General features: G+C 37.4%; 2 protein-coding genes across 3 annotated transcripts; one reads left to right on the top strand and one right to left on the bottom strand.

Moving 5' to 3' along the window:
- Nucleotides 1-502: 502 nt before the first annotated feature.
- Nucleotides 503-11,985, bottom strand: LOC111324662 (uncharacterized). Its single transcript, XM_022928274.2, has 9 exons — nt 11,829-11,985; nt 7,686-9,434; nt 7,022-7,207; nt 6,059-6,397; nt 3,565-3,667; nt 3,178-3,312; nt 2,885-2,968; nt 2,594-2,692; nt 503-1,800 (listed from the first exon to the last, which is right to left on the bottom strand). The coding sequence occupies exons 2-9, from the start codon at nt 9,406-9,408 to the stop codon at nt 1,764-1,766; spliced, it is 2,706 nt and encodes a 901-aa protein (XP_022784009.1). The 5' UTR covers nt 9,409-9,434; nt 11,829-11,985; the 3' UTR covers nt 503-1,763.
- Nucleotides 11,986-14,235: 2,250 nt separating this feature from the next.
- LOC111324727 (uncharacterized) lies at nt 14,236-23,495 on the top strand. 2 transcript variants are annotated; one of them, XM_022928353.2, is made up of 8 exons: nt 14,236-14,453; nt 17,302-17,497; nt 17,585-17,690; nt 18,031-18,178; nt 18,732-18,831; nt 19,167-19,265; nt 20,259-20,437; nt 22,045-23,495. In XM_022928353.2, the coding sequence occupies exons 2-8, from the start codon at nt 17,309-17,311 to the stop codon at nt 22,583-22,585; spliced, it is 1,362 nt and encodes a 453-aa protein (XP_022784088.2). In that variant the 5' UTR covers nt 14,236-14,453; nt 17,302-17,308; the 3' UTR covers nt 22,586-23,495. The 2 variants fall into 2 exon arrangements, with proteins under 2 accessions (XP_022784088.2, XP_022784087.2); XM_022928352.2 differs by lacking the exon at nt 14,236-14,453 and adding an exon at nt 15,056-15,376.
- Nucleotides 23,496-23,651: the final 156 nt, after the last annotated feature.

The following is a 23,651-nucleotide window of genomic DNA, read 5'->3' as shown; positions in this document are numbered from 1 at the left end:
TTTCTAAAAGCATATGCATGCATCAATTGAATGGGAATAACTGGAATATTTTAGGTACCAACCAAGGCAAAGGGGTATTTCCTTTATCTCAATAAAAGTATGTTTATTTCAGTTTCTAGAAAAAGTAAGATTTTCCACACCATTTTCTCAGGTTAGGTAACCTTCATGGTTGTGGAAAATCCCTTCCCCAGATTGTAGAAAGAAGCCCAGATTTTTCAAAATCTATGTACCAGTGATTAATAAATTTAAAGTTACCAAAAAATATTGCAGTATTCTTGCAGTCAAAGTTGTAAAACTACTGTAGTACACTGGATCGCTTTTGCAGTCTCATGTGAGACTTAGCCAAGCAAAATGCCAAAAATCACATTTGAGAGAGACTACATTCAAAGTAGCCAAAGGAGAATCTCAAATCTTACGGTTAGCAGATTCATAGAAAAAACAAGTTCCCCAGGGTCATGTTAAAGTTCAAAATGTGGATTCAAAGATGCACAGGCAACCCAGCTCAGTTTTTTAAACCTACAACATTTATTATCATCCAACATATTTATTATCATTCAGCAGTGAGTTAGCCCACACTTGAAGCAAGAAAACAAACACTTAACACTAGGTTAATTAAACAAGTTAAAATATAATTTAGAAGAAGTATTCTAATATTACATAATTTAAATTGGTTAATTATTTTAATTCAGTTGGTTCCTTTGCAGAACCTGGTACAGTACTGTAACTGTTAGTTACACACACACAAAAAAAAACATTCCGCTAGTATTGTACAACTTTTTTACTATCTGGTTCTGTTTCATCTTATTGTGGCAGAAGCACTGAACATTTTTCTAGAGAACACATGGACACTCTGTGCCAACTAATTTGCTACAAAATGCTTTGTGCTACCTGAACTGTAGTATTTCTTGGACTATCTGGTTCATTTTATACCTGCTAATGTACACAAGCCCCAGTAGCCAAGAAAACTCTCTAATGTGAAGTAATCAAAATTGTTTTCTCCAATTTCTTAAAACATTTATTCCATGTTGAAAATGTACAAATCAGATGACAGAGATTTTTTCATTTGTTTTTCTTTCAAGACCATTCATAAAATCTCATCATGATTTTATTGGATCTTTTTTAACATGAGTGGAGCAGAAAAACTCTCTTATATAGTCCTAGGTTTTGTGTGGTCACAAGGCAAGCTAAATGAACCCTAAATAAATTTACCTACCTTGCATTAATTTTTCCTTGCAACTAAACATGGAAAACTACCACTAAATGTGATTAAAAGAACTTAAAAATAATAATTCATTAAATTTTAATAACTTAATGTAACTATACGTGTATTGATAATTATTCTTGCCAGCATAGCTGGTTGAATTTTTGTAAAATCAAAAAATAAGTTAGGTATATTTAGCTCTTAGCCACTAGGACATGCAGAACATGAAAACTATTATAATTATTGTGACCAACAAATGATAAGGACTATAACACCATTCCCAAAACAAGAATATCCATGTAAAACTTTGCTTACTAAATCAAAATCTAGTCACTTAATTAAACATTTATTGTTACTAGGTTGACCTTTTTTGGTAAGCTGACAAGAAATTGAAATAAGAATCTAGATGTAAGCTTTACCAAAAATGAATTTGGTTCTGGATACAGAAGCTAAATGAAAGGATGTCATGATTTTACTACAAGGGCATTAACTAAATATATTCATGTTTCAACAATCCTATCATTCAATAAATTCAGAGTAACTTCTTGAGGGTTGAATGCTTTCACCTACTGTGCACTTGTCTGTAGGTTGGATCAACTCTGTAGTGAGGAGAAAATCAAATCATGATAATGATATATTACATTAAATGACATTTTAACAAAAAATTAAGCTGGACATGTGTGTTAGGTAAAAGGTAAAGCCTGCTTACGAGCCAGGTGGCCCATTGGTCTGGCACCCAAATCTAGTTTCCATAGCATGAAGCGACTGGAAGTATTTCTACTCCCCCCCTAGATAGAATGCTGGTCCATCGCAGGGTTACCTCCCATCATAAAATTTGCTGGTACCCATTTATACACCTGGGTGAAGAGAGGCACTTGGGAGTTTACTGTCTTGCCCAAGAACAACACAACATGTGTGGAAAAGATGAAAAATATGAGATTAAGGGTGCACCTTACTTTGGGTTTGGTAACATGAGATGCCTATGGGTCTTTTTAAGCTTTAATATTAATAGTAATGACAACAAAAAGTCCTGTATTAATGATTGACTCAAAAGGCAATTTCACTCAGTGTACTTTTTTATTTCATTGTACCTATTTCACAGAATAATTGCAATGGAGATTTTCAGACCACAGTAGCATTAAATCTGGATGGTAAATGCAAGGGTCACTACCCTGTACTGGTTTGATATCACTTAGCTATCAAATGCATGCAAAAATTGGTAGAACTAATCTACATACTTAGGTTTGTCCAAGGCCACAGCTCCCTCGGTCTATAACTGGCTTGACTGTTGGTTACAAGATGTTGCACTGAGGATTGCTTATTTTCACTTGTAATTCATTTTTTCATTATAACAATCTTGCTCTGAACTTGACATTACAAGCAGCCACCTACCTCATCACTTCATCAGGGATGTAAATGTAGTCTACTGGAACAAGGCTTGAAAGAGTACTAAGTGTGTTTATGAAACTGAGTTTTCTCCAAAAATTAGAACTGGAAAAAAGGTGCAAAAAAAATGTTAACAAAAAAGTAAGTCACAGTCATTATTCTAATTTGCAGAAGCAGTAAGTAACCTATTCTACATATGATTTAAACTTTTAATGCCACACATTTGCAGTCTGCTACTCTACAGTAAAATGAACTTCTCTAACATTACCAGTATACATCAATTCAGTCACATCTCACCTAATCAGTGGTTTGGCAAGTGTAATAACTGCTTTGAGTCGAAAATTGGGATGCACAATGAACATTTCTTTCATTTTCTTTAGCCTAAAAAGAAGTAAAGGAACTTAAGATCACAATTTCAAGTAAACAAAGTCATATTTGTATCAATGAAACAGACATGGTTTTATTTTGTGAAATGTTTATCAGGGTCAAGCCATCTCTCATCTTCTGGAAAGTACAGAGAGGAAGTGATAATATCTCTTGCACCTCCATTTTTGTCCTCTAATAACCAGAAAAAAACTCCAGTTTCCTACCCTCCTTCAATATATTGGTAGAATCTTTTCATCCATGTTACAGATGGCATGTTTTGCTGCCTTGTTCCACCATTGAAGTACACCAAGTAGTAATCCTCATGGATTGCCAGAAGTTCCAAAGTGCTTATAACATAACTAAATAACAGTAATAAACAAGGAGAAAAAGAGAAATGAAAACAAAACAAGAAAATGTTATTCATGGTGGGTGATAAAGGAATGTGCAAATATTACAGAAGTGAAAAAAAGGATTACCAGTACAGGAAAATAGATAATGCCAGGCAAAGAATTACTTATAAATCAGTATTATAAGTCAAAGGAAGAGGAACAGCAAAGAAAGAGGGACTGTTAACATTGTCTCTAGTTGATACATTTTGACAAAGAACTTACAAGAAAAGTTGCTCCATTAGAAAATCATAGTTCTTTATAGTCTTCTCAGGTAGATAACAGGCAGCAATCACAACAATGGTTGACTTAGTATCACTAAAATAACCTGAAATTCCAGATAAAAAAAATGTTTAATTTTTTACTAATAGAAAAAAGTAAGTCAGATTGGGAATAAAGTATGTACTAAATTTCTGATACAAAAGAAGTAACTGAAAGGCCCAAGAGTAGCAGGACAGTAAAGCTAAAACATCAAGTGCACTGAGTCACTGTGCAATTACAGTCATTTCAATAAGTGTCAAGTTCCCAAATCAAGAATTTTTAAGCCTAGAATATAAATTCAATCAGTCTGATTTTAGTACAAACCAACCAAAAAAGGCAAAATAAAATCAGGAATCAGAAAGATAACAATTATATGGTCCTATCCTAGTCATCTCTGGCATGCAAGATCACCACACTTGATCAGTAACCAATACATTGTAGTAATGATACCTTGCACAATGAGCATATTTTGCCTTTAACAAACAGCACCTGGTCTAGAAACTTAACAACTGTATTTCTTCGCCTATAAGCTGAATGATTTTTTCAGTTTTCGACCCAAAATTTTGGGAGATTTTTCACGAAGAATGGGGTTCGGCTTGTAGCCGAGGGTTTTAGATTTTAAAAATATACAGTTGCTGAATAAATTTACCCCCTGGCTTGTAGTCAAGTTAGCAATGAAGCAGAAGTAATAAAACACAACAAAAATAACTTCTGAATATTGGTTATTCACTTTTATGAAATTGGTGGCTCCTAAAGGAGCCGTTTGATGGATCTGTCCAAGGGCTTTCAACCCAATGGTTTACTCGCCATCTGTTTCATTTTCGCTGTCTGTCTCGAACTCGTTCTCTTCCATGTCTTCATCATCTACTTCTGGGGTTTCCTCAGAGTAGACCATGTCGTCCTCTGTTCTGTCCAAGGTATTGGAAATAGCGCAGGTCTTGAAGGATTTGATGACCATCTCTTGGGGTATCTTTACCCATGCTTCATTGATCCACCTTAGGACAAGATTTCTGCTTGGCGCCTTCTTCTTCCCAGCTGGGGTAAACTCAAATGGCCCTGATGTCATCCATGCCAAGTAATTATCTTTAAATGGCTTGTTTAGGCACTTATCCAAGGGCTGTACAACCAGGTTAGGCCTCCAGGGATAACTGCGACATCAATGTTTCGCTGCTTCAGGTCATCTTTCACAGAATCAGTCAAGTGAGCTCGGAATGAGTCCCACACCAAAAGGGAACGCTCAGCACAGGGCAAACTCTGTTGAATCCATTCCCGGATGCCCTGTTCATCCATCCACCCTTTCTTATGGAAGGAAACACGAAGAGGATGAGGCACGACCAAATCTCTGGTTGTGCCACATTGTGTTCAGATAAAAAAAAGTAAATAACAACCTTGTTCTCTTTGCTGTGAAAACCACTCCATCACTTGCTGGTCTAGTTCGGGATATTTCGGAATGAAACAGCCCATTGTCGCACATTTTGCAGACATCTTCAGCTCACCAGAAATTGTCGCCTGGTCTCTTCTCTAGCATCATACCATGGACTTGCTTAGTCCATATTCTTGAGTGATTTTTGAGTTGTTTTCTACCGCTTCAGCTTCCATGACAACTTTTATCTTGAAAGCCATACTATACGAGGAACGGTGTGCTTTAGGCATGATGATAAAACGTAACAGCAACGAAAGGGATACTCGATCGACTGATACTTTGAAACGTTTAACTGAGATTGTTGTTGTGGTTGATCTGTTGTCGCATGGTAGTATTCATACACGTCGTTGGATCAATTGATATTCATATCTCTTCATTGGTTTGCTTTTTTTCTTTTGTGTTAATTATTGTAATTCATTAGGTTTTGTGTTTAGTGAGTCAATTTCTTATGTTTTCCATAAGGTTCGCTTACACAAATGGCCAGTTACAATCAATAATTTTGCTCTCTGCTTATAGCCGGTGGTTTTACTTTTTTCTTTTGGGCAGCTTGAGTCTAGTGGAAAGACCCTGACTTTCAGGGTCTCGGCTTATAGCTGAGATTGGCTTATAGGTGAAGAAATACAGTAGACATTCGGCATATCCACTTACAAACCAAGCCACAAACACAATATTGTCATATTATTGACAAGTTTAATCATACTTTTATTCCACATCTCAAATGGGGCTCAAAACTGCACTGGCTCAAAACTGCACTGGCTCAAAACTGCACTGGCTCAAAACTGCACTGGCTCAAAACTGCACTGGCTCAAAACTGCACTGGCTTAAAACTGCACTGGCTCAAAACTGCACCTCAAATTGTTTTCCCAGGTGGTAAATCCTTTATTGACTGAGCTTGTCAGATCAAAATACCATAATTCATATTCATTTGGCCAACTCCCAAGCAATTTGACCACACTTTTCAGCCAAGAGCACATCTTAACAAAGATCTAAACCATAACATTAATCATAACAGTCATCTATAAAATAAAAATATACCTCCATGAGAGATGACTTTCATGTACGGCTCCAGAAGCCTCAAATCAAGTACCTTGTCCCTGCCATGTACACTCACAGTATGCCAACGGAACCTGTCATCACCTGATGATTCAGCTTCTAGCTGAACTTTTAATGGAGCGGTTTCTTCTACCCTTGTCTTGTCATCATCTTGTTCGTCCACATCTTCAGTCTCACTTTCATCTCCTTCATACTCCTGTTCATGGACTTCTCTTTCACTGTCTTCTGCATTATCACTGTTGTCCTGTTCTGTTCTGACATCAGTTTGGAAAAGTGAAGCGATTTTCTTTGGAGCTGAGTAACTTCTTTGCCTTCGATTGTCTGAAAAATATTTATTCTATAATTAATAATTAAAATTAATGAATCAGAGCTTCTAATAACTAGCTGTGTATTTCAGTACATGCTTCCTAATGAAAAGTGAAAGTTTTAAGTGACAATTCAGTCTTGGCTGTAGTTTATCAAAAGTGCAATAAATGAAAAATAATAAAACAAAAGGTCCTACTGTATGTTCACTGGCATATGTTTTGGGCCTGACTCAGAGTTTTCTTTAGCCAGAGTCACTTTAGCCTAAGCCACTAGGCAAGGGCTAAAATAACTATGAGAAGGACCCAAAACATATTTATGCCCAAGAGCATAAACTCTATTATTATTTTATATTAGGACTTTTAGGGAATTGAGAAAATAAAACCTGAAAAATAAAATGACAACAAACAGTCTGAACAATCACTCAAGCATGCAAGAAGGCTAAATTCTAAAATCTCTATTTTAGCCCATACACATCACAATGCCTGCCAAAGTGATTATAATAACAGATATTTATTCAAAGAATTTCATAATTACTACTGATGATTAACATTTGAAAAACTACCACATTATTGAGTCAAAAAAGAATATACAACTATTTGTTTGTCAGAGTACTTAATGAATAAAGAACAATTAATCTACCATTCTCATTGATGACAGTGCACAGGTTCTCAATGGACTGTGCTTTCTTTCTCATTCCTTGAAATTCACTGTCATCATCGTTCTCCTCTGCAATTGCAAGGAAGACAGGTGCCAGTACTTCTGTTCCAGCAACATCGACATGCTCATCAAATGATAGTTCTCGTAGTACTATTTTCTGTTTTCTCTCTGAAAATGAAATTGATATATGTTTTCAAACTTTTCTCAAGAAGTGACTTTCAAAAAAGACGAAAAAAGGTTCATGTTATGATAAGTAACCACTGCAATGCTCTCATCAAAAACCAACTACAGTACCTCAACTTCTCTTTGAAGAATACAGAAACTCATATATCTTGAGAAGGAAATAATATTTTTTAAAAAATATAGAGGCCATTCTTATCTATTTTGAACAGCCTTTCAAATAAGCAGCAATTGCTTTTTCCTTTAAGGTACTTAAACTAAAATAAAAAGATTCAGTTTGGTAAAATTATTTTTAAAATAAACTGCCTCATACATCTCCGGGCTCTGACATATAATGATCATTGAAATCCCATTGGTCTGTTTAGCAATTCTGCATGGTCTGCCTCATAGACATCTCATGTAGAAATTATTAGGCTGTATGAACTTGTTTAAAAAATTATTTTTACTCAATGAAAATTGAACACACCTGCATCCAATGAATTCAAGTTTGTAAATATTTCCCCTTCATCCCACATACCACCATCTGGATCAAACTCCAGAGATGTCTCTAAAGCACCAGCTACACTGCTAGAAAAAATCTGTTCATCATCTGAAAGCTCATCTGTTTCTCTCTCATAGTGTATTTCATAATCATCATCAACGCCTATTGATGCAACATCAGTTCTTGTTTCATTGTCTTGATCTTCACTGTTTATATATTTCCTCTGAGATTTCCTCATGTCATTCTTTGTTTTTCCATCACTTTCAGGTAATGCTTCTTCACATTTAGAAGTATAATCTGCTACCTGTGTGCTTGTTTTGATATGTGATGTGCTATTGTTACTCACTATCAGCTGACCATTTTTCTCATCATTGTTGGTTGCTATGGATTCAGAAGTAGACAACTTTGCCAATGCTGACTTAACAATGTCTGCTGAGAGAAATCCAATATAATCCTGGATGGCTGTAGATTGTTTGAAAATTGGAAGAAGATCTTGGATGCTGTCTTGATCAAGAGAATTCATTCTTTCTTCCCCATTACATTCTGTTGGTTTAGTGTCCCTTGTGTGGATCGCAAAACTAGCATCATGTAATGACTCTGTGATGACAATACGAACAAATCTATCACAGTTCAATTTCAGTGTTTCTAAATCAAGATTACTGAGTTTTTTAGCCACTGAGACCTTGCTATCAAGAAGCACCTGCTTATGAGCTTCACTGTTGATCCTCTCTGACCACTGCCCATCCAAAAGTTCTGAAATCAAATCATCAATGAATGTTTCACAGTACTGTTCCAGGGCTAATATTTCACTCTCATTTAGTGACAATCTACCCTCACTTAATCCAGCTCGTACTCCTGGATTTAGAGAAAAAATCAAGGCCTCTTTAATTGTCATATTGGTGGCCTCCTCACAGATCTCATTCAAAAGGTCTAAATTAGGAGAGTCCATATCCGCTGCAAGATTTGTTCCTTCAGCAATTTCTTTGCCACTATTTTTTTCATGTTGTAAATTTTGGTCATTCATAAAAGCAAAAGTAATTTCTTTGTATGTTGAATTATTCAAATCTTGTGTGAAATCATCAGCTCTGATGACAACGTTACTCTCCCGAAAAAAGGGATTCAGAGATTCATCAAAGGATTCTTCTGACAAATAACTTGGCTCTTGTTTCATGGTCACATCCTTTACATCAGAATCATCTTGAAATGAGCCATGGGCAGTAGCCCAGGAAGTGTCTTGAGCAGAAGTCTCACTAACATTTTCAGGACTAAAGGTCACTTGATGTAGAGTTTCTTGCTTAGATAGGTCCAGAATATTCCCTTTCTCTGCACCAAAACTGTCTGCAGTCACTGTAACATTTACATTGGATGATGCTGAGGTATAAAGTGACTGGGACTCGTCTCTAGAATTCTCCTCAGTTGAATTTTCCCTGGGGGTATGAAAGCTTTGTTCTTGTGAAAAACTTTCTTGATCCTGAGACTGAGTGCTAGATTTGCACCCAGAATTTAAAAGAGGAGACAGCACAACCTCTTGATTTGATACCTGTCCATTTGTAATTACTAAACCTTCATTTTCACGAAGGGACACATTTTCAGTAGGAGTACTAGTTCTTTGGTTATATGGAAGCCCTGGTTCATTGTCTTGACCACTGTCTTCCAAAAGGAATGGTTCTAAAGACTTGTCTGCTTGAGAGTACTCAGTACTATCCATTACTTTGTTGTAGTGAAGAGCTGAAACTTTTACAGAAAGACAAATGAAACAGAACAAAATTTAGTGCAAGTGATTATAAAACAAACAAACAACTTATTCATTATTGTTAAAAGCACTACATTCAAAGCTCCTCAGACTCACAAGTCATATAGAATTCCTTAATCGTATTTTGAAAAAACAGCAATTCCTTCCTACACTTTGGAATGAATTTCAGGAACACATGAATTTTCCCTAGTTTGATTTGTTTTTTTTTTTTGCAATTGTTCAAAGGTTCACTTCATCAGTTGTTCAACACAAAACTAAGGCAGGCCTTGATTGTTAAACAAATTCTCAATCAGTTCCATAGAAAATGCATGGAGAACAATATAGAGAATATACGTGCAGATATGAGGCTACATACATACCTACATACGTTTATTGTAACTCCCAACTTGGGCTTTTCAGTTACAATGTACTGAAAAATTACTTTAAAAATTAAGTTCACTCAATACAAATTTAAATGCTCTCCACTCAATAGCTTCTGCACTAAACGACGCCTGAAGCTATTTACACTGTCCACAGCTTTCAAGTCATTAGAAATACAGTTCCAAAGTCTGCATCCACAACAGACAACAACGAGAGATGTGCAAAAGATTGTCTGATTGTGTAGTCCTAGTGTGAATACGAGAACTAGTTACAAATATATTGGCCAGATATTTTGGAACTAAATCATTAAGACATGGAAATTCCAATACAGCATCGTTAAGGAGTCTATCCTTAACAGTAAGCCAGTTAAGGGATCTTATGCCTTCTGAGATGCAGTCATATTTCCTAGGACCTAACACGATACACACAGCAAAATTCTGTACTAGTTGGAGTTTCTTTACGTTGCCTTAAGAAGTGTTAGGGTAAGAATTAATACCCTATGATAGAGTGAATTTTGTAACATTCAACAGAGCCTCTAGGCTATCCTTTGAGCAATGAGTAGAAGAATAGATTTTACAATTTTGAATGTCTTTTTTTTAATTTTTGGACTCATCTTACATTTTTATGCCAAGTAAGAAAGACTTGCTCACCCTCACTCTTTGTAAATCAATGGCAAACTGGCCAGTCACTAGTGTTTACTTCGAATAACAGAAGTAATTAACAAAAGTGCTCTAGATATTGGGACCAGAACAATGCTCCCATATCTTAAATGAAGATAAACAAATATCTGACTGTCTACATGATATCAAAAATCTCCTGGAAATTCAATTTAAATATTCTGAAATGGAACATGTACGATTAACACACAGCAGTGCTAAAATTCTTTCTAATTTACAAATCATGTGATTTGACCAGTAAAAAAAAATAGTAGGCCAATATCCACAAATTTATTGGATGAGCTGAATCACTCCAAAAAATTATAATTATCATTATGCATTCACAAGATACTAAGAGATTGTCTAGAATAATTCCTTTTAATCTCCTCCATTGTCAGTCAAATTTAAAATCAATCAAGCAGCAATATTAGTATTGGCCCTTTTAAACCTGAAAAGCATATTTTATTCACTATAAATAGTAAACATTAACACACTGAAAAACTTAAAAGCTCAAGTAACAACAGAAACATACATAATTGCACAGCAAAATCACTTATCTGAACTCTTAATAGTAAAAAATTTTAAATCTTGAGTTCTTTAACATCTCATGTACCAAGGGAATTAAAAACATCAGCTGCCATTTTCTTTATGCTCAAAAAGTAAGCTTAGCTCTCTTTGGCAAAGGATCAAAATTTTTCATGGCTGTAATTTGATACTTCGTGCATTTTGCCAAGTGCAGCTGGGTTCAGAATGAAATCCAATCCAAAGAAAGGGAAACTATGCATCTCAGCGATCTCAGTGTTATTTGATTGTAACAAGCCCAGGCATAGATTCGCATGAAGCAAATCCTACCAAATACAAACAATGAAAGGACTGACCTAACGTTCAACACAATAATAATTTGTGCAGTAGTCACTTAGACCAATGTTTTCCCTGATCAACGTATATTACGGTTTACCAATGGCTACCTTTTGGGAATAGCAGGTTTACGGTACAGTAGAACTTAACATCTCAGAGCGCAATCAAGTTTCTGAGCTTCAGCTATGACCTAAAGCGATATTTTACAAGGCTTGCTTCAATATCAACTCTGAGGCTAAACTCACGGTAGAACTGAATATAATTTCGCGTATTTTCATTTAAATATCTCAGTCAAGAATGAAAAATCGAAAAATCGATCCGTAGGGCACGAAAGATCGCTTAATCAAATTAGCCTTTAAAACCGAAAATACTAAGTTAATTTCCTTATCCTCGATTTCCTCAGAAGAAACGATAGAGTTTGACATTGCGCGAAAGATTTACCGCATTTCACTTCAAGAAACGGTCACTTGAATTTGGTACGAACAACATAAACAAACCTACCATATTCCTTGTGAACTTATGATGGTAGTACAAGGTTTGTTGTCATCACCATTGCACCCCTCGTTTAAATGGGATAGAAATGTAAATAACAAAATATTCAAAAACTACGGCGACAATGAGTCGATAGCTCTATTTGAGCTCTGGGTAATATTTGGCGCCACTCTCTTTACAGCCTCTATCTCAAAACGAGGCAACAAGCTTGGTCTTGTCTTTTGGATCTTTGCGTGTTTCGGGCAAGCGAAGGCACGCGCGAGGGTCCCGTGAATTCCTCCTCTCGCCTCTTAAAAGCCTCAAGACTTTGATAGGGATGAAAATGGAACCATTTTGTCTATAACTATACCAGCCTAGCTTTCATTTTGGTTAGTAGGACCACACGGTCAAATGGCTGAGATAAAAGAGGAGGAATTTGCAAAGAAACCATGACCCACCCGACTAACATCCCCCACCCAATCACAAACACATACGCTTGCAGAGGTGATTATTGAACGAGCATGACATCTCAAAAGATGTAAAAATATACATAGAAAAAAGTCGTAATCTCCACCTCCTGATTGGGCGTTTACAAAACCGGGACCGGATCGGATCGGATCGGATCGGATCGGATCAGATCGGATCGGATCGGATCGGATCGGATCAGATCGGATTGACAAAACCTGGACCGGATCGTACCGGATTAACAAAACCCAGACCGGATCCGAAAAAGATCGGATCGCCATAAATTTCCCGCCAAGTGTTGAGGTAAGAACGTACCTCATATTGGAGCTATCCACTAGTAAACGTGGAAAACATCCAAAAATCCATACAAGTTCTGCAGCCTTAAGAGAAACATCTCAAACACGGTGACTGTTTTTCTTGCCATGCACTGTGTGAGCGCTAAGCCTCACGGGAGTTACAGGTGATGATGTTTAAGTTTTCGATCGGAAGTAATGACGCCTGCTAAGTAATTGCCGGTCAACTGAGGCCGCTACGATTTGACCGTAATTGATTGTAGTTGAAAATGAATATCCACAGACGTTCTCAAGCTCACAATACAAAATGATAGTTATTTTATTACTAGCGGACGTGACCGTGACGGGAAAGTGGTGTTGTGTTACAATGCAAGTGGCATATTGTGACAGTGTTGCGAAAAGCGGTGTTACATTACAATGTCGACCGTCGAAGTTGAACGCTATATATATAAAACAGCGTATGGAGTCCGTAATAGCGTTCTATCAAAACGTTCGTTATGATATTGATAATTTTTAATGAGTGCTTCTAAAAAGGCTTTTCGGCAACTATTTACAATGATGGGTCAGTAATTTACAATAATGTTTAAATAAAATAAAAAAAATAAAAAAATAAAAAAAAACTATGCACAACGTGCAAGGCTACAAATGTGTTTCTTATTATGGCATAATTATGTATAGTTTTCAAAATAATAAAGTATGTGGACTTCCATCGTCTGTTTTCTGTAGTTCTTAATGCCTGTTTAGGCGAAACAGCTATGCCTTTAGTGTAGTGAGCTGGGGGCGCCTGTGGAATATCTTATACGAAAAAAAACCATTACAACTTTGCTTCACTGAGCTGCGAAAAAAGGCAGTCATACTTCTATGCCAAAACTTGATCATGAGATATTACGTGACTATTTTGGTGGGAACTTTATGGCGATCCGATTTTTTTTCGGACCTGGGGTCCATTTCTCGAAAGTCCCGATAACTTAACGGGCCCGTAAAGCTGTTCTGTTTTCATTCAAGATGGGGACTTCAAAAGTTTTGAAAATGATGTAATAAAACTATCAGCTAAAGAAACAAAAAGGACTGGTTTGGATGCCAGAACCTGCTTTCCTATCCTTTAAATTTTGATTTTAAAACATAGTTACGGGCCCGTAAAGTTACCGGGACTTTCGAGAAACGGGCCCCTGGTCCGTGTTTTGTCAATCGGACGCAATCCGATCCAGGTTTTGTTAATGTGGTCCGATCCAGTCCTGATTTTGTCAATCCGATCCGATCCGATCCGATCCGATCCGGTTTGGCTTTTGTAACGCCCCTCCTGATTACCCTATTATGGTACCTAGCTGAAGAAGGAGTGACTTAAATCAAAACCTTTTCCATGCAAGACTTGAATATAATAATTATCTAAACTGTCCACTTTTTAGATAGCCGATCAAAAACAGTGATCCTAGAAAACCCTTCTGTCAAATGGGTCTATATTGCATGCCCAAAATTGGATATAAGTTTCTGAGCCAGTTCCGTAATCTCACGTGTACTGTGGCACTGTTTTACGCCGATCTAAATATATCGAGACTGATTGAACACCTGACGGATATCGAGGTTTGACACCCTCTTCTAGTTAAATTGAGAGTTGTATAAACTTTCATTTTCGTTGGCAAAATGCCTAGGCTCTCAGACGGGTGCAAGAAAGGGCAAGGCCTGGGTGTAAAAACTGTAAACAACATCGCTGCAGTCATTTGACCAAACTGTTACACACTGAATGTAACATTCAAACAGCCGATTTAAAGAAAAAAACATCAGTGCGCCAATCGAAACCGAGTTTCCTACAACTCGATGGCGAATTGAAGTATCTTCGACCAGGTGTTTGAAAGGAGTACTTCAATGATCTGTTGTGACACATCAAACACATCAAACGGTAAGGTTTTTGTCTGCAGTTGTTTTCAGTCTACATCTCGCTTCAGATATTGTTTACAGCTATCAACTTAAAACAATTATAGCTGTGCTTGCAAGATAGGTACACTTTGTAGGCAGAAGTAGCTAACTCAAATTAAGCGCGATCTCTTATCTTCTGATGCAACGAAGAAACTTTCGTGGAAACAACAACTGTAGCGCTGCAATACCATTTCTGAAGTGTCAGCCTGCTGAACGAGTCACTTGCAAAACTGATAGGCCTTCTATACAAATATATAGATGGAAGTGTCCATTGTAGTTAATTTTTATCGGGTTTGTTATGACTTATGATTAATTGAAATTGCATTTAACACTTTTGTACGTGGCTGACTACAAAATTGTTAAATTAAATCTCTTTGATATTTGAAAGTCCTCGAATTCATTGTGCCTCGCAAAGTAAGAATGTTGATAGAAAAAAATGTAGAGTCGCTGTTGAACTCCTAGTTTTATTTCCATTTTTCTTGTTTCGTATTTTTGCTTTATTTACATCTCGTTCTATACTCCAAGTCCATATTCCACGAGTCCATCCTGTTTTATTTGTAACTCAACCAAAACAAAGACGGTAAAAAAACCCAAAACAAAGACGGTAAAAAAACCATCTCTGCGTGACATCTTAATGTCTACTCAGGAACGAGAGCTTCGTCGTAAAATTCCAAACGAAATCTTACCTGATGGACCTCTAGGGAAATTTGACTTCCAAACGGCTAGAATTTGGCGTTTTACTTGAGCTACAGATCAAAAATCCGTCAGAATAATTATGCATATGTGCTGCGGACTATTATCAGTTCCACGTGTAAATTCGCTGTATTTTTGTCAAGTTTACTCGTGATTGCCTCGAGAAATTATTCTTCGAGCGAGAACCGAGAACTGTGGGTAAACCTGAATCTGGTAAGTTTTGTTATTTTAAACAAACGCGCGATGTTTCCTAATTTCCAACTCTGCAGGGAAATGGTTGACAATCTATTTCTAGTCCTTATTATGAATAACCCTTTGTTGTTTGAGTCCTAGAAAATCGGGCAAACTTGCTGGCTTTCGAGAAAACAATCGTTACCGATGGAAAAATAACCAAAAATGTCCTGAGGAAGCAAGCGATAGTCTGTGTAAACACAAGGTGTTAGGAATTTTTAGTTAACTTTCTAACCTTGTTTTCCCTCTAATATTGAACTTTATTGAACGCATCACTAATTCTTTAGGTGCAAATGGATGGTGGCTAAATTCATTTATGAAAGCTCGTGCATCTGTACTGGTTGTATTTAAGAATTTGAATCAACCTTTTAACTTTCTCATGCGCACACGTGTTGTGTTAGTGGCAAAGCTGGCAGACAGTCCATGTACAATGTCGAAGGCGTCGCAAATACTTTGTTATACGTTTGCTTTAGCACGTTTTGAGAGCCCTACTTTAAAACAAAAAGATCTTAAAATTTTCCCTGTACAAGGAAACGTACCAATTAAGTAATATTTTTCAAAATGTAAGCTAGGTAATTTCTGAGGATATTACAACATTGTTATGCACCCAAGTTCGATAAACATGAGGAAGCGTAAGTTCCACGTAATCTGAAATTGGTAATTAGCACACAGCATGAAGGTCATTTTGATTACTTGTTCAGGGGGGAAACAAATTCGAACAAAAATGATGATAACAGTAAAGAAACACCATGGTACAGGATTACTTTGTTAGAGATTTTCTACTCCAATATCTGAAAAAAATTCGGTAGATTTGGAAAACTAGCGATAACTGATCTTTCGTTTCATTTTTGCATATTCGCCCTGTTATGCATGCTCCTTTCATTTGATCGATTTTTAAAGAAAATAATCCCTAAGATGATACTAAATGGGACAACAAAACAACAAGGCGAAGAAGGTGCATTGTGAGTAATACGGTAAACGAAGTTATTCAGTCAGTCACTGTGTTTAATTTAAGCTGTATATTGACTGCCTAATCCTTTGGGATGAAAAACTGCCTTCTTGAAGCACAAGTAGCTCAAGCGTGCCCAATGAGCGTCCGTAAATAAGCAAATATGTTTAATAATAATAATAGCAATGATAATAATAACAATGATAATAATAATAATAATAATAATAATAATAATAACAATAATAATTTTCACTGCGAATCGCCGTCGCAAAGTACAGCGTGTAGCAACGACGCAGCTCAACAACGTCGAACAGAAAGCTTACACTGAGCCGAAAGTTTGCATTGCTCCATGGGCGAAATGCGAGGATTGTACATTGTATAGGACATTCTTATTCAAAACTAGTTCAAATATTTAGGCTGAAAGTGTAACGTTTATTCCCATACAAATCATTACATTTCGCTCATTGTGCAAAGCAAACAAACATATACGCATATATGAATATTTACGGCTCTTTGTGCGAACTCGGGCTACCTGTGGTTGAAGTGAATATTAGTTAAATGGTGGGTGTTCATGCGTGACTTGCACAAATACTTCATGTGAGCTGACTAAGTATTAGAACAGAGGGTGCATTTTTCAAATTGGTTAGTTCAGTGTTTGTTAATGCTCTAAAGATAGAAAAAAACGAGAAATAATAAGTATTTGCGGTATCATTCGTTACAAGCTCAGTGGATGAATATGACTTCTCAGGGGTTTTGATGACGTTAGTTGTTATTAATTATAGCTATCACACCTGAGTAATGAGCGTCTTTCTTTCTATCATTCCAAACATATTTTGTGCTTTATTCCACCCCATTTTTCTTTTGGCGAACGTTCACGGTGTTGTTTTCTAACCACATTCACCGGTGAGTCTTCGGGAAAGCAGTGGTGGAAACCTAACCCATTTTATTTTTACTACAGATTCTCAATGGCAGAATTGTGTTCACCATACTACAGTACACCATATTTCCTCTCAGACGCAGGGATAAAAAATGCTTGCGACAAAAACAACAACAGCAGCGAAAGCAAAGGCGCAACTGCATCTCTGTTGACAGACGAGTTTTTTCAAAGTATCCTTGGAAGAAGAGGAACACTTCTTTCTTTGTATCCATTTGAGGTAATCGATATATATTCCACCGTAAACGATAATAGAAACTAAATTTGAATCTACGTAATTACATGTACGTTTGAATTGCATACTCAGATCCCTCAGCAAAGCATCGGCCTAACTACAACATGCAAAGCCATACAAGATGACGATCGAATGATTGGGCACCAGGGATTTGAAATCACCTACAGACCGAGCTCTGGTGAGTTTCATACTTGCTTCTTTTTCTTGCATTGTTTGATTTAAAAAATACTTAATTATCACTTTGTTAAGCCTCCAATGTGGCTACAGGAAGGAAATAAAGTTGCGCTAAGCTTGTTCCGCGTCATAGAAGAACTGTCTGAAAGCATATATAGATATACTAAAAACCGATTTCAAATCACTCCAAAACGTCGAATTGAGCTCGAGTCTGGTACACGATGAGTTGAAATTGCACAGAGTTTAGAGGGCCGCACAGTTAATTCAGTGCTTTCGACACTAAGTCTATTTAGGTAGTGACATGATAGATTTGATTTTTCTTCCACCAACTAATTCAATCGCAGGAGATTCAGCAAGGAAAACACTTCGAGTTGTCGCAAAATGTAAGCCACTGGCACTTAAGTTCGTTAACATCTTTGGAGAATGGATCGAGAAAAAAAGTGGAGACGTAAGCCAGTATGCTGGGATGTTTCGCCGTGTGTCTTATTTCAGGTGAATTTCCTAAAATAGATTAGTTGCAAAGATGTAAGGTCTCCATCTTCACCTTCCCACCTGTGCGTCACCAGTTAAAAAAATAATGTAAGCGCGTTAATGTAATAAAACAACAAGGAACAGCTAGGCATGGTGTTAGGACAAGGAAGGTAGTTTAATCTCAAATTAAATCAATTTGCAAGATAAACAGATGCTGACATATATGTAGCTTGAGGGGGAAAGGGGAGTGGGGTGGGGCCTACCTTGTGGGACTTAAACATGTTAACATGTCTACACTTTGCAAGCCATTACATTTCTAGGGTGAAATACAGCTCCAGTGATCAGTTCACTGGGTTCAACACCCGGTCGAAAGGTTTGGGTTACTGTGGCGACTGTGACTGTGGCAAAGGCAGCTTACTTGGACAGCCTTTCTTCACCCATCACCTCTGTAGGTTAAAGCAGGGGAAAATGCTTGACAAAAAACACTCAGATAAGAGAAAACTCTCAGCGATAAAGACCGCTAAAATTTGATTGTTTCTTTCGAAATTTATATGATCATCTTATTGGTTTTCAGGAACTCTGATGTAAGGGAGGTTAAAGTAATGACAACGCAAGACCCAAGGTTTACAGACATTGCGCCGAAAGTTTATCACACTGTCTGTGATCCTTCTAAGGTAAGGACAGTCTGTTTTATTCCTTTTCAGTCAAAAAACCACCTTGTCGTGAGTCAAATCCTTGCATTATTTCAGCAGCTTGGCAAACCGTAGGGTGATATCTGGAATCTGGAGGCCTCTTCAAAGAAAGTAGAGTTCAATGTTGGCGAGAAAAGAAATGCATATTCAAGTTGATTGCAAATTCTGAGGCGAAATCAAATTCTTTTTGCTGCAATACGTTTACTCGATTCCCATCCATATTCGTTCCTTGTAGCTTCTTTCTTTCCTTCCTTCTATCTCTTCTACCTGCCTGCCTCTTCTGCTGCTTACCTACTCACTTCTTCATTGCTTATTAGGAGGTATTTGTTATAGTTATGGAGGATCTTACCGATCACGTGACACATTTCAACACCATCAATAACGCGTCAGAGGTCTGGGATCAAGAAGATATTAAGGTAAGTCGCACTGCTCTACGAATCTTTTGTAATTTGATGGAAAGGAGAAAAGAAAATTAAAGTGACAATGCCACTCTAACAAAAAGTAAGCACTGGTTTTTTCTGGTCTGGCCCAAAAACGCAAAGACGCCATTGTTCTTGTAATTATATTTCATCAGCACCTACAGAACGTGCTCGTTTCCAAGCCCCCTTGTCTCTCACTGTGCCCGGTCTTCGCAAAGGTTTGGCTGTATTAACGAAGACATGGTGCTAAAGTCAATCATGTTTCTTTAATGCGCCTGCCGTAAGAATTCTTTTCGTTGCAATTATTCATGACCTTGCTGAAATATTTACATGGTACGAGACGCTAACTATTGTTATTATTATTATAGTGGAACGCCGCCTTACGGCCACTTATGGCCCTAAAAAACGGTCAAATACTTTTTTATAAAAACCCTCGTTAATGTGGTCACCCGTTAATAAGGCCGACGGCGACATTTTAAAATCCCAAACAGTAGAATTCTTAATTATTCATTCCCTTTATACGGCCACTCGAGAAAAGTCGGAGAGCTCAGGTATCTTTTTTCCGAAGCATAGTAAGCTGAACCTGTTTTTCTTGTATTTTTACACTATGGCAGTCTGAAAATGCATTTGCGGGGGTTTAATTAATATCTAATTTTTTAAAGGCATATTATGCATTGAGTGAAGTTTCTATTACTTTTTTTTATAATAATAACTACATGCATATCTACATTCCAGTGGTTTATTAAAGAGAACGTCTGTTTTTGAGGGAGTGCGAATTGGATATATTTATCACTACGGCCCTTAAGGTGGTCTTCCACCCACATTTTCAAGACCACCTTAAGTCATGAAATTTGACCCTGGCCTGCTGAGACGGGCACCCCGTTTATACGGCCAATTTTATTTGGCACCTTGGTAACCACCTAATTATCATCATCATCATCATCACAGTTACTGCCATTATTAACTATTATGACTAATTCACTTTTAAAGGTGGTTCTGCGAGATATCGCCCGATTTCATAGCATCCACCTTGGCAACGTAACTAGCCTAGAATCTGAGCCCTGGATGTGCTTTTACAGCGGAAGCGTTATGAAGGCGCTCTCAGGTTTTTGGCGCGCCCTTTTGTGTCACAATCGTGCTACATTTCCTGATCTGTGGACTACTAAAAGGTGACTAAGGCTTTATATTCCTAAAAATATATTCTTATTTGTGTTGTCCATGCTAACAATTTAAACACGAAGGCGCGCTATAAAAGGAGCCTTAGGTCCCACTGGACCATTTGTCAATCAACCGTCGTGTGATGTAGAACTCTCAGAGACAAGTCAGCTTGAGCTACAGCTACTCCAAAGCAGTGAACAGCGGGCGCATTCCTCAAAATTGTTTTATGTCTTCATCACAATACAAGAATTTTTGAGATTTGTATTTCCTTTCTCCAATGTAAACTGTCTTTATTTGTGGCGGTAAATTTGAGATCGAAGTAGGTGGTCCGCACGTTACCTCATTGCCACCATGCTGGTGGAAGTAAACAATAGATATCTCATTAGCTCCTTTTGTTCGTCTACCAGCATTTAAATTTGACCCGCACACGTCAACGGTGAGTGACAAATGAGCCTAGGTCTCCTAGGGAAGACTTCCTTATATAGCGCGCCTTCGTGTTTAAACGCCCAGTTCTCAAGACGAGGAAAACTACAAGCGAACTCTGTCATTCTGGACATCAAACTCACTCATTTAATAACTGCAATGCTCGAGCAAGAATTAAATTGAAGAACAGGGAGCTGTAGGAATATATTTTCACACTCTTTGTTATAAAGGAAGGTAACTTAAGCGTTTCCACCCTAACATCAGTATGTAACTCCTCCATACTGTTTTCTATCATTACTTATGGTACTTACAAAGTTAAACGCCGTTTTCATAAAAAATAAATAAATAACAAAAACAACAAAAAAAAAAACTTTTGAAAGATTTGAAAAGCAAAATTCTCGTAACAACCTGAATGGATCGCTTTAACAAGGTTCTCGCTCGGTAAGTGGTTCCTTATGGACGAAACATGTTCTCCTCGCTGGCCATATATGTTTCGTGCATTTGCTTAGCGTGAGGCAACTTAAAACCAGATGGATTACTTGTCTTTTCAATGGGTGGATCCAAGTGTATAATAATAATAATAATAATAATTTTATTTATATAGCGCTAAAATCCACTAATTGTCCAAAGCGCTGTATACCCACCCAACCCACCCCAGGGGAGGACATCCATCACACAGTAATCTCGTGCGTGGGAAATTAACGTCTCCTGCCCCTAACCCTGCAGGAGACAGGACCTCCATTTATTCGTCCCTATCCGAGAAGACTAGAATATCTAACCATTTCTTGATGTTAAAGAAAGGAAGCATATTCTTCTCAGTTAATTTTAAGACCCTGAGTGTTGGTCCGGCCGGTATTGAACTCTCGACCTCCCGCACAGCAGTCCGGCGCTCTCCCAATTGAGCTAACCAGTGCTTTTACACTGAGTGACGTAAAAACCAAAACCAAAACCAAAGGAAAATATCATAAAGAACCAGTGAGAACTCAAAGTTGAAATCAGTAAACTCTTTGGCACGTGTAAACGCACGTGGTTGGTTTTTGTCTTGATTCTGATTGGTTGCGAAAGTGGCACGGGTTTTCTGGACCAATCACAGAGCGAGGTAAAGTAAACCAAAAGAAATCTCGGATCACTTTTGACGCTTGCTAAAAAATTGCTCTATATTATGATAAAAATCGTGTTTTTCTCTTTGTGTTAGGACGAACCTTGTCAGAAGTTTTATTGACAACATGGATCGCGTCTGGAAAATAATCGATTCGTTTCCAAGGACTTTAGTCCACTATGATTTTACTCCAAGAAATGTGTGCCTCCGCAAGCAAGAATTTACAACGGAAGATAATCACAGCCGCTTCTTTATCGCAAACAACAAATTAAGTCGAGTGTCCTGTATCTACGACTGGGAAATGGCAACAATTCATGCTCCTCAACATGACATGGTAGAGTTCCTTGCATTTGTTCTTCCAGGGAGTGGTGAGGTATCGACCCGTACAAACCTTGTGCGATTTTATCAAGAACAGCTGGAAAAATCAAGTGGAATGACTTTTAACTCGCAAAAGTTCATGAACGTTTTTATTGCAGTGTGTTGTGTGTATGCATTGCATCAACTCTCCTTGAAGACCATCACTCACTCAGTTACGCGGTTACCCTATTTTGAGAGAGCTGTTCAATCGCACATGGGATTCCTGGAGGACTTGGAAGCAATGGGCTGTCTTAAGTTCCTTTATGAGGAGCCAGTTTAAGGACAATCCTTACCTATAATGATATTGAATATCATTAAGCAACCGTCTGACTTTGAATGACACGATATTCTAGTTTTGAATCGACATATCCATTCTTGTTTGTTTTGTCAAAGGTTAGAACTCAAATGCCAGTGTTTCTTTATTCCCTAAAGGCTCAATGGCCCGCCGCTGTTCGAGGCTCTTCAAGGATGAAATCAAGACAAAAACTCGAGAGAACAGAAAATATTGAGCCTAAATTTTCTATGGCGCTTTACTTTATTTCAATCAGTTTCATGGGGCACTTTAACATCAGAGAAATCTTGTTATGCAAATTTTAACAAGGAAATGCTTCGTAGAGTGTCGTAAAACCAATCATTTTTTAGTGTCACGCAGCCTTACAGATTTACTGTTTTGCGGAGCTACTCTTACATTTATCATTTAAAAATATCTTCACGGATTATCCATTTAATTAATCTCTTAAGTCAATCTCAAAGGCTGGGAAATAAGTCGAATTGTCGACCTTTGGTACTCAGTTTGACGTGATTCAGTTTTTTGTGGGCGCCTCAGGTAGCTGAAAGTAGCGACCCCGTCAGAATTTGGTCTAACTTCATCAAAATCGATTAGGAAAATAAACTGAGAGAATTTTTGATGTATCCGAGTGCAAGCTACTTTCCACTTATAATGGTGAAATATATTTTGGGGAAAGGGGTAAGAGGTAATAAGTGATTTAGTTTTTAGCTCAAAACCCTCCTACCAAGCTACCACGATTAGATGATCACATCACACGATCGAAAACGTTAAGAAATTTAATTAAAAGAAAATAACTACTTTGCAACAAGGAAAAAGTATGGTTGTCTTAACTCAGTAATTGGGTAAGATTTTTATATCTACATTATACAGAATAACAATAAATCATTACGGAAACAAATAAGTTGCTAAGTGTCAGTAACCTGATAAAATTTAGATCTAAAAATAGCGAGCATCACTTTCTGTAACTCCCCTTCCCCTATCGCCGGTACGAGGATTCTCCGGGCAGTTCTCACTGGGGAGGTTTTAGGAATTCTTCCGAAAAATATTTCCTTGATTG

This window comes from Stylophora pistillata, chromosome 1 (assembly GCF_964205215.1).
Source record: "Stylophora pistillata chromosome 1, jaStyPist1.2, whole genome shotgun sequence".
Classification (NCBI taxonomy): Eukaryota; Metazoa; Cnidaria; class Anthozoa; order Scleractinia; family Pocilloporidae; genus Stylophora; species Stylophora pistillata.
This window is presented reverse-complemented; position numbering and strand designations above follow the sequence as displayed.

Coding starts and splice junctions, on each gene's coding strand:
- LOC111324727 (XM_022928353.2), top strand. CDS start 17,309: ATGGCAGAATTGTGTTCACCATACTACAGTACACCATATTTCCTCTCA. Junction 17,691..18,030: donor CACCTACAGACCGAGCTCTG/GTGAGTTTCATA, acceptor ATTCAATCGCAG/GAGATTCAGCAAGGAAAACA. Junction 20,438..22,044: donor GATCTGTGGACTACTAAAAG/GTGACTAAGGCT, acceptor TCTTTGTGTTAG/GACGAACCTTGTCAGAAGTT.
- LOC111324662 (XM_022928274.2), bottom strand. CDS start 9,408: ATGGATAGTACTGAGTACTCTCAAGCAGACAAGTCTTTAGAACCATTC. Junction 2,693..2,884: donor CTTGCCAAACCACTGATTAG/GTGAGATGTGAC, acceptor CCTTTTTTCCAG/TTCTAATTTTTGGAGAAAAC. Junction 1,801..2,593: donor ATCCCTGATGAAGTGATGAG/GTAGGTGGCTGC, acceptor TCCTCACTACAG/AGTTGATCCAACCTACAGAC.